Consider the following 18,811-nt stretch of genomic DNA (forward strand, 5'->3'; position numbering starts at 1 on the left):
CAGAGTTCAAATGCAAAAAGTTTAGGGGCGAATCTACCAGAAGGGCCAAGTCCAACAATAATTACAATAGCAATTGCAAGAAGAAAAAAAAACTTTAAAAAGCGGTCAAGGGCTGCCTAACTGATCTCTGAATGATACCTATGGTAAACAGAGACAGAAAACCAATGGTAAAAATAGATACAGAGGAGTTTACATACATTTCTATTTAAGTATCACATACCCGCCTTAATGAATCCTAAAACATGAATAAATAAAGGACTTACATTTTTCTCTCTGGGAAAGGGGACCACCCTAATTGTGCACTATGGAATTGTAGTCACTCAGTGTACAGACAGTGGATGGTGCGAACTCCTCTTTTATATTTGGAAAAATGTAGACTTAAGTTTTCAGCTACAGTGGCACATTATTGCATACAAGAAAGGTTTGTTCATGCACCATATTACACCATACTTCTCATTCATGATTTTCAAGAGAGTGCAGCGAGACTATACTGTCCTTCGCAACCAAATATAGAACTGGGAGATCAACATTGTCATTGGAGTGTTGTCTTCATGCTATCTATTACTTCTGCCAAAGTATCTAGTACTTCAGCCTAAAGGGTATGTTGATTGCAGATTCAGTGTGCCCATGAGCCATTCACTGTTTTTTAGGTTGAGCCTATCCCATTTTGCAGGAATGGATAGGGGAGAATTTTAGAGTTGCATCAGGAAAGCTAAACCAGCTGGCGGATTTCTACACGTGCATGTGGTCTCGTAAACACGCTCCCATCCGCCTGCTGGTTTAGCTTTCCTGATGCTCTCCACATCAAAGCAATCAGCCTCCCTCCCACAGGCTTCCCTATCGTGCGCAGTGTGCGCTGGCCTCACTTCTCCTCCCCCCTAAGTGCTCTCACTTTCACGGCCGCCAGGCCGTGAGCTACTTCAAAGCGATCCGCTCCCCGCCCACTGCTTCACACTTCACGGTGATTCTTTCCCTCCTCTTGTTAGAAGTGCGTGCTCTCACTCAGCAGATGGCTGTGCAGGGCATCTGTTCAGTATCGTGGTGCTTTCACTTTCGCTGCCGTGTTTGTTGTAGCATCGGTATTTAGTCAGCCTGGTTCTCTCGCTCTTTCGTTTCCTCCCTATTCACTTCTCCCCCTCTCTCGTCTCCTTCTCGCAGCCTCTCGTCTTTCTCTTGCTGTCCTTCTTTGCTCTATCTATTTGATTCTTTCCCTCCTCTTGTTAGAAGTGCGTGCACGGCATCTGTTCAGTATCGTGGTCGCTTTCACTTTTGCAGCCGTGTTTGTTGTAGCATTGATATTTAGTCAGCCAGAAAAAAAAGTAATAGTAACCCTCGTAGGTGGCGTATGCCCTCGCAAGTGTCCTACCGCCGTAGCGCTTACCTTCTACCTTCACAATGCCAGATAAGCCAATGTCTGACAGGTAAATAAGATCGTGAGAGATTTACAGGCATATGCTCCGGGGTCTCAGAAGAATAGACGCAGCCAACGCATAATTAAGGAACAGCACCTCTCTCTCTCTCACAAAGGCATCTGTTTTCTCTGCCTCGTCCCCCTTTACCTCTCCCGTGTTTCTATCTGACTGTCTTGCCCTGTCTCTCACGCCGTCGCCCTCTTTCCTATCTCGCCACACACCCCACTCCCTCTACCCCGTCTCTCTCTCTCGCCCCACATAGCTCAACATCACATATAAAGCAATACAAAATTTGAACATACATGAATTAAGAAAGGGGACCTTTATTTAAAACGTATGAAATAGGATTTTCTGATAAGTTCAGAAGGGGACGCGCTACGCTCCAATTATACATACACTCCCTGAATGTAGGAATACATGAATGGTGGGTTGCTGGCATAGACGGATAGAGGAATGTATGGATAATAACAATGATGAGCGGGGCGGCTGCAAGGCGATATCCACGTATAATCCACAGATCAGTGCTACCGCTTCTTCAAGAAAAAACATGTACTAGAAAGGAGCTACTTTAAAGGCGCGGAGGTGGTCTTTCACAGGTCCACGCTAGAGGTTTTCACAAGCAATAGCGCTAAGATGTGTTGGGGAGTTAACCACTTACAGCCACAAGAACAGAGATGGCGTTTGGTCACAAAAAAGGACCGTAAAGGAGCTACTTTCAAGCCGTTCCAACTCCACCCTCCAACTCCACCCTCCAACTCCACCCTCCAACTCTACCCTCCAACTCTACCCTCCAACTCTACCCTCCAACTCCCCCCTCCAACTCCCCCCTCCAACTCCCCCCTCCAACTCCCCCCTCCAACTCCCCCCTCCAACTCCACCCTCCAACTCCCCCCTCCAACTCCACCCTCCAACTCCACCCTCCAACTCCACCCTCCAACTCCACTCTCCATCACTCAGGGGCACCACCACATCACTCGGGAGCACCACCACATCACTCGGGGGCACCACCACATCACTCGGGGGCACCACCACATCACTCGAGGCACCACCACATCACTCGGGGGCACCACCACATCACTCGGGGGCACCACCACATCACTGGGGGGCACCACCACATCACTGGGGGGCACCACCACATCACTGGGGGGCAACACCACATCACTGGGGGGCAACACCACATCACTGGGGGGCAACACCACATCACTGGGGGGCAACACCACATCACTGGGGGGCAACACCACATCACTGGGGGCAATACCACATCACTGGGGGGCAATACCACATCACTGGGGGGCACCACCACATCACTGGGGGGCACCACCACATCACTCTGGGGCACCACCACATCACTCTGGGGCACCACCACATCACTCTGGGGCACCACCACATCACTCTGGGGCACCATCACATTACTCGGGGGCACCATCACTCGGAGGCACCACCACATCATTCAGCCCAACCACCTCATCACTCAGCACCACAACAGCACTGTCCTTGCTTGCTACCAACAAGCATTGCCATAGCTATTGGACTCTCATTAGGAAAGTGTAAGCTATTGGCTTTGTGAATAACAATGCTATTAATTTATATATTTTCAAAGCCAACACATTTTAAAAATGTCATTTACAATACCAATAGCTCACACTTTTTTTTTGTCTTGCCTTCTGCTCCCCTGATTGCCCTAGTTGTCTTGCCTTCTGCTTCCCTGATTGTACTCGTTTTTTCTTGCCTTCGGCTCCCCCACTCCATCCATCGATCCACTCCCCCCTCTCCATCCATCCATCCATCCCACTCCATCCATCCATCCATCCCACTCCATCCATCCATCCACCCCCCACTCCATCCATCCATCTATCCTCCCCACTCCATCCATCCATCTCACTCCATCCATCCATCTCACTCCATCCATCCATCCCCCCACTCAATCCATCCATCCCCCACTCCATCCATCCCCCACTCCATCCATCCATCCATCCCCCCACTCCATCCATCCATCCCCCCACTCCATCCATCCCCCCACTCCATCCATCCATCCCCCCACTCCATCCATCCATCCCCCCACCCCATCCATCCATCCCCCCACTCCATCCATCCATCCCCCCACTCCATCCATCCATCCCCCCACTCCATCCATCCCCCCACTCCATCCATCCCCCCACTCCATCCATCCCCCCCACTCCATCCATCCATCCCCCCACTCCATCCATCCCCCCACTCCATCCATCCATCCCCCCACTCCATCCATCCATCCCCCCACTCCATCCATCCATCCCTCCACTCCATCCATCCCCCACTCCATCCAGCCACCCCCCCACTCCATCCACCCCCCCACTCCATCCATCCATCCTCCACTCTATTCATCCATCCCCCACTCTATTCATCCATCCCCCCCACTCCATCCCCCCGCCCCACACTCCATCCCTCACCCACACTCCATCCCTCGCCCTCTTGCCCTGCCTCTATCACTCACCCTGCTTCTATCTATCTTTTGCCCTCCCTCTATCTATCGCCCTCACTATCCATCGCATCACCACAGCATCACTCAGGGGCACCACAACATCACTATGCGCTACCACAGCATCACTGAACGCCACAACATCACTCGTCGCCGCCACAACATCATTCAGAGCCATCACAGCATCAATCTGTACAACTATTCAACAACAACTGATTCAAATATATTCTCTCAATGTTTCAAACTTTATTACAAATGTCACAAAAAAAGTTAATATTTCACTTCTGTTCTCGTATTTTCATCACAATAAAATACACTAAACATAATCTTCCAAAAAGTTATTTGCAAAAGTTTAAGCTATTGCCATTATAAATTACAATAACTTTTATTTAAGTATTAATTATTGAAAAAAATACAACCCGTTTTTATTTTCAATAGTAATGCATCTAAGTCATGTAAATACAACACATATTGCATTACAAATGCTATAGGTGTCACGTTTGCAAAAGTTAACACTATTGGCATTGTAAATGACAAAGTTATTAATTTCGCTATTTTCAAAACAAAAACATAAATAAAAAAAATTGTCATTTACAATACTAATACCTCTAACTTTACTAATGCGAGACCTATTGCATTGCAAATGCTTGTTTTATCTTAATACTGTTTTATGGGTGGTAGTCTTCCCCCTTTTCTGCCAAAAAATGATGATTTTAGAATTTCAAATGAATTGAAAGAAATTCCTTGCAAGCTTCTACTAAAACACAAATGTCCTTACATACCTTAGTCAAGTGTTAAAATACTTTTTGGACTAGTTAAAACATATGCAAATCGAAATAGGCTTATTAATTATTGGTGTAATCAAGCAAATAGCCTTAAAATAGACCTTTGCTAAATGAATAGCTACCTTCATGAAAGCATGTTATTGGTGGGTTAATAGGACTCTCCTGGGTAACCTTAGATGGAATGTGTCTACTGCTTCTTCTTTGTGAAATGTACATATCACTGAGATATGCAGAGTAATTGGATGCCAATCCGTTTACTCCCTTTCCATGCATTTCTGACTCCAGAACAAATATGTTAGCAGATCAGTCCTCTTTATGCAGGCTGCTCTCACAGAATAATATTAGTAGTCTTTTAAAGGGAGTTTTTATGACTAACTTCAGCTATGCTTTCTTTCTTCTGTGTTGTCTTAAAATGTACTATAACTGTTTGCTTTGGCCTCTTTAACCTAATCCGAGTGTTCTCCAGCTACCTTTTCGGATATTCCACCATTCCTCGGCATGACACTGTCCAGAATTGTTTAGATTACGTATCCAGTATATTTTCTGAGCTCAAGAATCAAGTCCAGGCATAAGTTCTATACAGCAGAGGAAACATGTATGAAAACCAGTATACCCAATGAGTAACTTTTTTTTTATCATTTATCTACAGCAATTTTCCTAGGCTCTTTCCGCATGCCATATCAAGAGATAAAAAGTGTGATTCTAGAGGTGAATGTTGCTGTGTTAACAGAATCCATGGTACAGGTGAGTGATGCTAGAGTGGACATTATTTATTATGGCCATATATTGAGGAAGCATACAAGTATACAGCTCTGATATCCTTCATTTTTAAGAATCTGTAAAAAATGTTTTTTTGGGCGTAAAGCTAAATGATTATGACGTCGTACAACACAGACCTAGTAATGGTGACCCATTTGGACTGGAAGGAAATAGTTTGAATCACTATTACCCATCTATAAATTTTCATCTGTCATGTCAAGGTCGGTTTCGATGAATATTTAGAAAGGTTCAAAGGCGTGAAGGATCTGACTTTTATGCATTCTGTGCCAACTTTCTGGTCCCTTTAGAAAATGTACCTGATTCTGGCATTTGTAATTATGGACTTGACTACTCATTTCATCTGTATTGTGCAGTGGTATATGTTGGTGTGCAGTCTTACAGCCCAAATTACTCTTTTTGTGATTGGCTTGTCATAGTATGCATTCTCTAAGCACTGACCTAAAACACAGGATATGGTTCAGTAATGCAGTACAAGGGCTGGAACTGAGAAATCTATACTACTATTATAAAGCGAGAACTGGGAACCTTTAAGGCGGGTAAACTCCAGAACTACACCACCAATTACAACACCCAATACAGCGTTGGAAAGGGGAGGTCCACGAGATGGACATAGGCTATAGCACCACACCATATACATTAAGAGGGGGAAGAACGTTAGGGGAAAAGTAGTCCTTAGGCGTATGCATACAGTGATAGAACGCGGCGTACGGCGTCATGGGCACATAACGCGGCGTATACGCGATGGCGTTTGGGCGTGGTGCGGGGAGGAGCGCGGAACCGACACCCGGTTCAATGAAATGTGCGAGAGCTGCGGCGAAAAAGGAGCCGTAGGAAAAGTAACGCGGCGTTCGGGCGTCCGGCCAGGAGCGCGGAACAGACACCGGGTTAAGGGACTTCCTGGTAGCTGTAAGCTGGTGTCCGGCCAAGAGCGCGGGGAGGAGCAAGGAAACGACACCCGGTGAGGTAAGGGAGTTCCTGGTAGCTGTAAGCTGCCGTCCCGCCAAGAGCGCGGGGAGGAGCTCAGAACCGGCACCCGGTTCAGTGCAATCTCCGCAATGCTAAAGAGAGTGGCGGCGACAGTGGAGCCGTGGGGCTGAGCCGGCCCCCGAGGATGACGCCTGGTAAGGGACTTCCTGGTAGCTGTATTGCCCCAGGACAACGTCGGGACGGGCTGCTAGTAGTTAATATTGTTGAGCTATAATACTGTTCAACATTGCAAATTAGGTTATGATTGTGCAACTTCATCGCTCCTGGTTAGGTAGAAGTTTTTTTAATCATACTTGTTGATGGTCTGTCTTGCGAGGTACTATAAAATAAAATGTTTTGTAAGTACCAGTTTACTCTTTCGACTGAGTTTAAAACCTATTGTCTTACCGATAAAGGCACGTTAAGTTCAAGAGGTGCGCAATCAAGAGGAACTCGACATAAAAACGTTTTTATGTAGAACTTGACATATTTGATGTTCATACAACTGTAAATAATTACTATTATCCAGTTTAATGGTGCTTAATTTATTGCCCTCACATGGATTAAAGGATAACTTGGTGCAGCCAGGGTACAATTCTGTAAAAACGGATGTAGCATCTATATCTGTGTTGAGCTCTTAACTTGCAGAGCTATCTATGGCTGCTTGAAGGCTCTGTACTTCACCCTGCACCTGGGTTGGAATGGAACACACTGATATCTGCTGCAAAATGTAGAGCAAGTTGCAGTGCTGCATAGAATTCACCTCAGGTTCCTGGCTAAGATGCATGTGGTAAGTTGGGGTCTGGTTACCCGAAGCCTGAACAAAGAATAGGATATGACATCCATATTCATGGTGCCTGATCGCCAAACCTTTTGAGCCCGCATCCAGACCATTGACCAAGAGAGGAGCCCTTGTTTATGTTCTTGAGAGTGCGAAGGGGCCCTAAAGGCAACAGCGGTCACCAGGGTGCCATGCACAATATTTGAGGGAAATTTAACAAACTCAGAAGCAACTTCAATGACAGTAATTGTATTTTTGTATGCATTATGTTTGTTCGGCGTCCAAGAAGAAAGCTTTAAACTGACTGGTTTGATGGTTTCACAGTGTTACAGGAAATACAATTTCTGTGAAGTTTACAAAAAATAACCTTTAAGGTTAAGTGTAATTTTAAACGTTTACACTTTTACATCCCTATCCTGGAAGGAAGTTTGCAGTAAAGTCAGACTACCCTATTGATTTATACTTAAGCTGTGCTGTCAATAGGCCAATGAATGATCCTGTTTTTTGTATGTAGGTCCATTAAGGGCACTGTACCTGGGAAAGGTTGAAGCATGGATTAATTAGTATTTATCAACTTCAACGGCGTTCTGACAGGCATTGAATGGTATCCTGGATGAATGTTCTCTTGAAACACATCTGCATTGTGTGTGATAGAAATAAGACCACTCTGTTGGAAAATCTAGAAATTAACTTCTCAAATTGTGTTGTTCTTTGAATAATCAGAACTTGATTAAGCAGATGCCAGAACCAGAGCAGCTAAATAGGCTGGCAGAGTTGAAGGATGAATATGATGAACTAGCGGAGTCGGAACAGTTTTGTGTTGTGGTAAGTATCTAGTAATTAATGATTGTTTATTTTTTTCTTAAATGAAAATAAGTTCTTGTGTCAATGTTCTCTATTAATCTATGCTTTCTAATTAGATCAGCTCTGTCACTCGCCTGCGACCACGACTCAATGCTATCCTGTTTAAGATATTATTTAATGAGCAAGTGGAGAACATCAAGCCTGACGTTGTATCTGTGACAGCAGCCTGTGAAGAAGTGCGAAAGAGTGAAAGCTTCTCTAATCTCCTTGAGATCACACTGCTTGTGGGCAACTACATGAACGCAGGCTCAAGAAATGCTGGAGCCTTTGGCTTCAACATCAGCTTTCTCTGTAAGGTACACAATTTGCTTTCCCTTTTTCTCTTCCCTATAAATGGCAATTGTAGTGAATGATCTTTTTTGGTCAGAAGATAAAAATCCAATGGAGTCTACAGTGCTCAGCTACCAGGTAAACTTATACTTTGAACTAGTTGCAGCTGGAATCTAAAACAAAGTTGGTTTGCAAATTCTCCACCCATTTGCACCCTTCCGTTCCTCATATTACTTCAATATATTTATTTCACCTGCTGTAGTAGTATGCAGATTATGTTTGAAGAACGTTTCTACAAAGATCAGAGTGGAGCTAAAACTCAATAAAAGTTCCTCATTGTATTGTATAGAACATTTAACTGTGCAAGCTTTATTGCATCTACCTATTCCGCATACAGAATTATTATGAATGTTGCTGCTTGATCATTTTAGCTTGTACTCACATCTAACTTTGTTTTATTAGCTTAAAGACACTAAGTCGGCAGATCAGAAGACCACACTGCTACACTTCCTAGCAGAAATCTGTGAGAGGGAACACCCCGAGGTCATGAAGTTCACAGATGAACTCATTCATGTAGAGAAGGCCAGCAGAGGTAGGTCTTGTAGATTTCTAATTAATTGCTGATTAGGTTAGAAAATTACTTTTTCCACTTTGTTACACCTTAACCCGAGAAATTAGACCCCTCAATATTTAGCTGTAACTGTAAAGACCTACCTGACTGTGTGGGTGTGACAAAGTTGTATATGTTTGTACACACTAACTACATGCATCTCTGATGTCCAAGGTACATTGTTCCATATAATATTTGAGATCGGTAACTAGAAATGATTGCTGGTGATAGACTGATCAGTGCCTCATTTCAAGTATGCGGTTTTGAAAGCTCAATTCTTCTGTTTAGGATCTTTCTCATATAACCACAGAGTAATTATAGATTGATTAACCAGATGCTGTAAGCTTCGTTGTAAAGGAAGCAAGTGTTTTTTTTTGTTGTCTTCCAGGACTTTTTTCAGTCAAGAAATAAAAACAAAAGAACACAATAAAAACACAACACCTTGAGGTGTTCCTAGCTCTTTATTTAGTTTTACAGTGTCAGTTCACATCCCGGCTCACAGTCTGAGGGTGGGACTTTGAAAGAGCAACTCATGTTTAACATACAAAAGTATCTATTTGGAGAACCTTTTTGTCTTTTGACAGTGAAGCAGTTACTCTGTCTCAGTCAGAGGTTCCTGTAAGAGCTGCTTTTTGTCTGACAGTAAGTTAGCCATCAAGTATTGTCACTCCAGGTGCCTATACAGTCAGCCACAAACCGTGATGTTTAACCTGCAAGCACTGCTTTAGTGTAAAGCCCAGGGTTACTAGAGAATGTCAATTTAAAATGTTATCCTTTTAACAATGGAAAGGTCTTAAGCACCTGTCAGGATTCCAATGGAATTTAGGCCAGGGACACTGATACTATCCACTCCTTCCACTTTCAAGAAAATAAGGTCTGTAATGAACTACATGATCTTAATTGACTGTACAGGGGATGAATGGGAAGGGAGGTACAGAGAGAAGAAGCACTTCTCTGTCTGCATCTATGGCTGGCTGACAATGTGATTGTATGCACAGATTGGTAACCCCGTAATCCTATAAGACAAGGTACCTAAATATGTAAACATACTTGTCTATAACAGATACTAACTTCTGAGAGAATCAGTAAGGTGACTTACCATGTGAAGAAAGTGGAGAGGCCCTGACCTGCCCCCAAATGACCAGGATACATTTAGGGACCGAATACGAAGGGCTGCCTCCAGTAGTAGAGATGCCGAGGGCCAGGGTGACTAGGAATGTTCGAAGTTATAGCAAGAATTCTTAAGTGACCACAATTGAAGCTCAGAATCAGTGGAAGGAGGGGTTAACCTGAGCTACCCTTACCACCTGAGGGAACCAAAAGGGGAGCAAAACAAAAAAGGTGCAGGAAACGTTACACTGCAAACTACATGACTGGAATAGGCAACACATCAACCGCTGTTGTCCGGCTAAGTGTGATAATGTGACTGGAGCTTAAAATATTCACAGCTCTCTCTTACCTAGAAGTGTATAAAACCCTCCAGCTTTTTCCAGTATGTTCTTGCTTTACCCACTTTGCCTCGGAAGTGCTGCTCTGTGTAATCTTGTGACTCCGCACTCCTTTATCTCCCCAGCAAACAATGTGCCATCTGCTACAGTTTCTGGAAAAAAATTGGAGTCTCATGTTGAGAGAGGTGACTACCCACCTCAAGGAATAATCACAGCCCTTGTCAAGGTGAATTCTCAAAGTCACTAAATTAATCTGAGCTCAGCCTACTGGTAGCTATGACACAGAGCAGACAGGCTTAACTTAAGGCAATGTGTAAGGAACTTCTGCAGTACCAAAAGGGTAATAAAGCCAAAATGTAAGGCAACAAAAAACCCTAAACGAATCAGAAAAATAAAGTAAAATATAATAAATAAGATTACAATAATCCAATGAGGGGAAGAGGGAAAGATGATTTTTTAATGTTTTTAGCAGGAATAGCATCAAGAAGCATAAAGAAGTGTGGCTCAATGGTTAAAGCGGCAGACCCTGATGCAGATGTCTAGCCCGGGACCAGGGTTCAATTCCCCGCCTCGGCGGGTCTTGGGCTCAAAATTCCACGGACCTGATAATTCTCGCCTCGGTGCCTATTCTAATCATAGAGTCCCACTCTGCAACTCTGGGCAATAGCTTACTTAATCTCCACAACGGCCCCCCACAACGCTAAGGATGCCTGGCCTTCACCCTGGGGGTGCCCAGAAGTGGACACCTCACAGGGAAAGCCAGGATGGGTGCCACAGCGGTATTCGTACAAGCGCCTTGAGACCCTTGCAGGTGAGTAGTGCGCTATACAAGTATCAATTTACAATTTACAATAAAGTCCGAATGATAGTTAATGGTCGCGATAGACCAGACCTAGGCAGAAATTAACACTGATCACCATGGATCGTGGTTGGATACACCAACCAGGTTTGGTCTAGCCAAAGGTTGTGCTTTTTGACTTTAGTACTTTATTTCCCATCCACCACAGGAATAAACTTCTAACAAAATTGGGGATTTTCTAGCAAACAGACCATGAATACACAAGAATTGTTTTTTCTTCCTATTCTTGTCCTTTAACCTCCTGTTCTTGTCCTTTAATGTGCACCACCAGTGTTATGTGTAAGCCCAGCAGACATGTCTAGCAGAAATTGATACTCTAATTTTGAAAAGGATGCTTACAACCCCTTCCCTGCATATTCTGTAAGGTTCAGAGGAGTAATTTCTCAGTTCACTCTATTGCTTGCCAAGGGGAGGCATTTCGCACTTATTCTGATACTAATCAGTGGATTGACGAAGTTTGAAAACACATGCAAATTTGCCCTTCGGGAAGTTCAGGCAGGGAAAAGGTAACTTTCAAAAAGTTACTTAATATTTATAGAAAATATGACTTCACCATTGAATTGTACTTTTTAATACAATGCACTCTGCCTCGTGGACGACGAGGCCTACATAGGGGTTTCTTAGTAATACTAAAGAAGGAGGTTTTGACTTGTCAAAAGGGTTTATATTGGCATATTTGCAGTATCTCAAAGAGACTATTAGTTATGGATTCCTTACCTTTGAATTACCCACAGGCGTCAGACTGGATCCGTAGAATTTTTTCGTAGCAATACCCCTGCGCGTCGGTAGGTGGTGTAGGTGTTGGTCGACTTCGGGTTCAGCGTTGTGATCGCCGGGATGATGTCACAGTATCTACTGAGACGCCATCTCTTCGCGCTGGCTTCTTTCTTCTTCCGCGCCAGCCAGTGCAGATCCGGAGAGAGCGGTACCTCTAGTCACTTTTTGACTAACTATTTTTTGACTTTTTGTCGACTTCTTTTCGAGTGGTTTGACTCCTGGTGTACAGGGATCTCACATGGGCGGACCAGCTTCAAACCTTGTGGCTCCTGCCAAAAGCTAATGTCGGTGACGGAGCCACTTCTCGTGCGCCTTTGGTGTCTGGAGCACGACCATGACCCGCAGACGTTCTCCGAATGTCGGGCCATGGCCCTGAAGTCTTTTGCGGGTGTGGTCCCGAAAGCTTCCAGAGGCCCAGATCCGCGCCGCTCTAGGTCACAGTCGAGAGGGAGGTCACAGGACTGGTAGCGGACCCATCACCATCACTCCTCTTCGAAGTCTTCGTCTTCAGGTAAGTCGAAGCACAAAAAGAAGTCAAAGAAGTACTGTCGCTCTTCGCCTTCTCCCTGTCCGCAAAACGGGATGCGGACAGTAGTCGTCCTCCGGCTTTGCACGCAGTGCCTGTTGGGTTGGCTCCAAGCCATCCCTCCCTTCCCGGGAGCTAGAGCGACCCCTTCCCAACTTCATACGTTCTAAGAAGACCTCCAATCTATTTTTGGGCGGCCTGACTCCGCGTCTTTAGGACCTAGGGACTCGGCTGGGGGTTCTAGGCCTTTGAAACCGGCAGCTCCGACCCCGGCGCCGCAGGACCCCCAGGGATCCAGGCCTCGATCCGGATCTGCGCTGGTCGATCTCAAAACACCTCCCCGTTACCCGACCACTTTGGGAAGAAAATTTTTTCTCGTGCCAGCTTAGGGCTGCGGTGGGTGAACACCACATGTCATTTGGGCCGTTACACCCGTGAGGGAAACGGTTGCGCAGGTGCTGCCACAGTGCCCGGAGGAGGCCCTGGCTGTAATCTACTGTGCGGTTGTGGAAGGGAGAAATGCAGCGAAGTTCACCATCGGTGTGGGCTGGACACCGCCGACTCACTAGGCAGGACAATTCCAACGTCAGTAGCTCTGAGACGCAACGCCTGGCTGAGTTCTACTGGCTTTTTGTGTGATGTCCAATCAACACTTTTGGACATGCCCTTTGAAGGCCGCACTCAAGCACTTCAAGAATTCTAGAGCTACGGCCAGATCCTTGGGCCTCACTACCTCCTTCTGTCATGCGCAGTCTGCTTTTCACCCCTTTCATGGCTACTGAAGGGATGCCCCACCACATTCCACCCAGAGCCAAAGGCCTGCGCAAGGTGCCCAGCCTCTGCACGGCCGGGGACGGGGTACCCAACGTCGTGGGCTGGGGGCCAGCGGGCGGACCAGTCCCCAGCGCCCCCCTGCAGCAGCCTCCAAACTTCCTAGTCTGAACTTTCTCGGCCACCAATTGCCAGTGGGCAACATGATCCGCCATCATGCCCCCAACCCCCCCTAACCCCCCCCCCCCCCCCCCCCCCCCCCACTGTCACAACATCACGTCGGACAGGTGGGTTTTTCACATAGTCTGAAGGGGGCTAATCTGTCCCCATCGAGACTAGCCCTCCATCTATGCTACCAAAATGTCATTGCATGTTAGAGGATCACCTGGCCCTTCTCTGTCAGACAGTTATGGCTCTCTAGCCTAAAGGCGCTATAGAGCGAGTCCCAGTCCCAGAAGTCGGTCGTGGTTGTTACTCCCGCTACTTTCTGGGTACCTAGAAGGACAAAGGCATTCGTCCTATCTTGGATCTCAGGGACGTCAACTGCTTCCTCCGGAAGGAGAACTTAAAAATGTTGACGTTAGAACACATCTGCCCTCGACCCTGAAGACTGGATGGTAGCGTTGGACTTGCAAGTCGCTTTTTCCCAAATCCTCGTCCTGCCAGCCCACAGGCATTACCTATGGTTCATGGTAGGTCACAAGTATTTCCAGTTAAGCCACAAGAATTTCCAGTTTACTGCTCTCCCCTTCGGTCTTACCAGCGCCCCTTGGGTGTTCATGAAAGTGATGGCGGTGGTCGCAGCTCATCTGCGCAGATCAGGGGTTCCAGTCTTCCCCTATCTGTACGACTGGCTGTTGAAAGCGGGCTCGCCCCAGGCTGTCGTCCCTCACCTCCAGACTACGGTGGACCTCCTGCATTCGCTGGGGTTATCTATCAACATGCCGAAGTCACACCGGATTCCCTCTCAGAAGCTCCTTTTCATCGGAGCGGTTTTAGACAAAGCGCAGTTTCGGGTTTGTCTTCCCGAGCAGTGAGTCTGGGATATTCCGGAAATTATTCAGATGTTTCAGCCTCTATCCCGGGTTTCAGTGAGAATGACCCTGAGGCTACTGGGCCTCATAGCCTCCTGCATCCTGCTGGTGGATCATGCCAGGTGACCTATGCGGGCCCTGCAGTGGAACCTGAAGTTCCAGTGGGCGCAGCATCAGGGGAATCTATCCGATTGCATTCAGTTCTCGGAGGGCATTGCACTCAAATTGCAGTTGTGGCTAGCGAACTAGGATTGGTTCAACAGTGGATCCCTCTCTCTTCCCCAACCAGACTTCACAGTGGTGACAGATGCATCACTTCTGGGATGGGGCAGCTACATGGGAGAGGCAGAGATCAGAGGCCTCTTGTCTCCGCCGGAGTCGGAGCTCCACATCAACCTTCTGGAGTTTCGGGCGATTAGTCTTGCACTAAAAGCCTTCCTTCCCTCTGTCATAGGGAAGAGTAGTGCAGATGTTTACAGACCACACCACCGCCATGTGGTATTGCAACAAACAGGGCGGGGTGGGGTCATGGACCCTATGTCAAGAGGCTCTTCGCCTTTTGACATGGCTGGAACATCAGGGCATATCCCTGGTGGTTCAACTCCTGGCAGGTTCCCTGAACGCCAGGGCGACTAACTCAGTCGCTGGTGCTTGGCGTCACCACTCAGAGGTGGTGCAAGGTCTCTTTCAGCAATGGGGAGAGCCTTGGTTAGATCTGTTCTCCACTGAAGAGAACGTGCAATGTCAGCAATTCTGTGCTTTGGAATTTCTAATGCAGAGCTTGCTTGGCGGCGCTTTTCGCAGCGAGTGGAGTTGCCATCTTCTATACGCCTTTCCGCCTATACCACTTCTGTCCAGAGTGCTGAAGAAGATCAAGAGCGACCGGACCCAAGTCATTCTTGTGACTCCTCACTGGGCACAAAGAGTCTGGTATCCCAAGCTCTTGAACATGGCCATCGATCCCCCGATCAGACTACCTCTTCGGGAGGATCTTCTGTCGCAGCAACAGGGTATGGTCCTCCACCTCCTTGCGTGTAGATTAAACGGCGACAGTTGACAGCTTTTGACCTTCCTCCCGAAGTCTGTAATGTTATCTTGGCAGCCAGGCGTCCCTCTACACAAATGGTATACGCCTGCAGATGAAACATATTTGTGGCATGGTGCACAGCAAAGGCTGTGGATACCCTTTCTGCCCCTTTTTCAGAGGTTCTCCTCTTCCTTCTTTCTGTGGCCCAGCAGGGCTCTGCTCTGGGCATCCTTAAAGGCTATCTTTCTGCCATTTCGGCCTTCTGTATCTTCCTGATCAGCCTTCTCTTTTCAAGTCACCTATTGTAAAATAGGTTTCTGAAGTGCATTACTCATCTCTTTCAGCCTGTTCCCTTTGTAATGCCCAGTGGGACTTGAATTTGGTCTTGACCTACCTTATGTGTGCTACCTCCGAGCCACTACATAATTATCCTTTCAGAGTTTTAACTTTGAAGACTGCCTTTTTGATTGCCATCACCTCTGCTCACAGGGTGAGTGAGCTTCAGACTCTTTCTTCTAAACCTCCTTACCTTGCTTTTCATCCGGACAAGGTTGTCCTCAGAACTGGACCTTCTTTTCTTCCCAAAGTGGTTACCTCTTTCCACATAGGACAGACCATCACTTTGACCACCTTCTTCCTGCTCCCTCATCCTTCCAAGGAGGAGGAAAGGCTCCACAGTCTGGATCCAAACATGCGTTATCCTTTTGTTTGGGCCGCACAAAACAATTCCAGGTAGATGATCAACTCTTTGTTGGCAATGTGGGCTCCAAAAAAAGGTCGGGCCGTGCAAAAATCGACCATCACAATCTGGCTATAAAGCAAAAGATTTCTAGGAAGAAAGTCCTTACTCCTTTTATTGCAGCTGCTTCTTAAAAGTGTGGACCCTTTGGTCACTTTTTATGAGGCAACAGTAGATCTTTTTAGTTTGACTACAACTCTTCTCAACATTACTTGTCACTAACCAGGTGCCCAGGAAGCATTTCAATGCCCTAGTCGTTCTCACGTTGCTAGAAGGTCATCTCACCCGAGAGACACTGGTGATGCAGGACTCTCCAGCCATGTTAAGTCTCAAACCCTTCTCTTCATTAACTCTCAACAAGTATCAGCATGTAAATTGGATACCTGAAGCTGAAAGGTTCTCCCTGTGGCTGTTACCCAAAATGGTTATGCCTCAACATACAAATAAAATGCAGGGCTACTTCAACAAGATGTTGATGAAATTGAATTTTGCTAGCATGCTTTCTGTTCAACCCTCTTAGAAAAGCAAAAAAAATGGTGTGTGAAATATTGAATGAATCCCAGCCTTTGGTAATTGCTCATGGTCCCATTCCATAACTTAAATCTTCTGCTGCCTGTGCCTCCGTGGACAGATACCAGCCTTAGGCAAATCTCAGTTGGCCCTGCCCCAAAAAACAACAGTCCTGCCCAAACTGCCAGGCAGGCCTCTTCCAGACAGATACATGAGAAGCTTCAGAAATGTTTTGGCACGTTTGACCATATCAGGGAGGAGTGATTTATTGAATCTATTCAACTGAAATTCAAGTTTAACAAATTCATTCCACAAAAACAAGTTCCCAAGAGATAACTTGATCTCACAAAAGTCCATCAATGGAGGGATGTCTATTTTCCATATTTAATTCTTCACTAAATGTTCCTCTCCAACCTCACTCCTTCCTCTATCTTTCATCTACTTATGATAAAGCAATATTTTCTCTATTTTGAGGAATGCACAGTGCAAATAGGGTTTTAATAACATCAGACTGCTGCGAAGATCTTCTAATTCTTAACTGCTCCAGTCTGAATTTCATTCCCTTTAGTCTCAGAATGAGGATAGGGTTTAGCATCCAAATGTAAGCAAAATAGCATTTTCTTCATGGAGGTTGAGAGGCATTTTGTAGCAAAGTGGTATTTCCCAAAGAACTCCCAAAAGCCCTAGCACTTAGGGTACCAACTCCATACCCTGATAAAGTTAAGCATTCTTCCTTAGCACTCAGATCAACTCCCATTAGTTGGACTCTATTCATTTCTTGGGGGAAGCCCACAAGTAAACTATTCTGTACTTGTGCTAGAAACCATCTCTCTTCTTCAGGCAAGTACTTTCGAGGCCAGACTATTTTGCTGGCCTTTAGTAACATCCATACTGCCTCACATACAACGCCTTATCTGGATCCCAACGGTCCCCACTCATAATGTATCATTTATGGATGGCACTACAACCTCCTACTACATTATAAAACCCTCAAATGCAGTTATGGTAAATGGTATTGTGTGACAGATGGACCCTCTGCATTTTCTAGTTCGAGTTAATATATAAAAGAACACTCCACATCTCCCTCTGGCTTTCTGTAATGCTGTGATGTTACAAATGAGAATCCTAATTTTTCTAATGTGATCTTGAATGTTGGTCCAGTGCATTCTTTTTCACATCATTGCATACCTGTGGTGGAGTCATTGGCAGTGTTCCATATGTGCCTGGTCAGTCGCCTTTCATAGCAGTGAGGATTTGCAACCCAGATGTGTTTGTCAGATCGCTAAGTTTCATAATTTAAATCGAATCAGACTTCCTGAAGCACCACTCTAAGCAAAAGCAGATTTTGTTGCCTCGCACCTGACCTTGATTATTGTAGCTATTGTGAAGAGAAGATGGTCACTTCTCTTACCCTCACAGAGGAAATGGTGATACATTAGTTGCGCCATAGCTAACCCTTAAGGGTGTAATGTAACCATGCGTTGATGACTGGATGACAGGCCCAATATTAACCACATGGATAGGGTATGGAGATACAGCCCTCAAACTCAGAGCAGCGTAACTTGAGCAGGGGTGTAAATGTAAATGTATTTGAGCTTATATAGCGCACAGCTACCCACAAAGGGTTTCCCGGCGCTTGCTTAGGGAACCCGTCCTGGTATTCCCCTGTGAGATAACCCCGGCAGGGTATCCACAAGGTGAAAGCCAGGCATCCCGCCGCGAGGGGCCGTTGTGGAGATTAAGCAAGCTATTGCCCAGAGTCGCAGAGTGTGAACCCGTGAGTTGAGAAGGCACCGGAGCGAGAATTATCGAGTCCGTGGAATTTTTGAGCCCAAGACCCGCCGAGGCGGGGAATTGAACCCTGGTCCAGGGCCGATCTCAGCTTCCGGGTCTGCCGCCTCTAACCCCTGAGCCACACTTCTCCAAGTACTCTAGGCACCCTGCAGGTGTACTCTGCACACCCTACTCTGGAGGTCAATGGTGTCTAATTTGGCCTCCTTTTTCTGGAAGGAAGTCTCTGCCGCACATTAAAGGAGATTTCTGCAAGATCAAATGGAACCTTACAATACATCGAATTTTAAACAGGGTCACCTTGTCCAGTAGATGGAGAGGTATACCGCCTAAATGCTTGAACTGGTCCAAAATAAGGTTACATAGTGATTTCCAATCCAAAATATTTAAAACCTGAGTCACCTAT

General features: G+C 46.0%; 1 protein-coding gene across 1 annotated transcript in view; it reads left to right on the top strand.

The window, feature by feature from the left end:
- DIAPH1 (diaphanous related formin 1) overlaps positions 1-18,811 on the top strand; it is a 1,314,985-nt gene that overhangs the window by 1,007,306 nt on the left and 288,868 nt on the right. The window contains exons 20-23 of the mRNA XM_086931364.1: positions 5,302-5,396; positions 7,903-8,004; positions 8,100-8,339; positions 8,776-8,905. Of these exons, the coding sequence (XP_086787490.1) occupies positions 5,302-5,396; positions 7,903-8,004; positions 8,100-8,339; positions 8,776-8,905 (567 nt within the window). The remainder of the gene's footprint in view (positions 1-5,301; positions 5,397-7,902; positions 8,005-8,099; positions 8,340-8,775; positions 8,906-18,811) is intronic.

Source organism: Lissotriton vulgaris, chromosome 7, assembly GCF_964263255.1.
Source record: "Lissotriton vulgaris chromosome 7, aLisVul1.2, whole genome shotgun sequence".
Lineage (NCBI taxonomy): Eukaryota > Metazoa > Chordata > Amphibia > Caudata > Salamandridae > Lissotriton > Lissotriton vulgaris.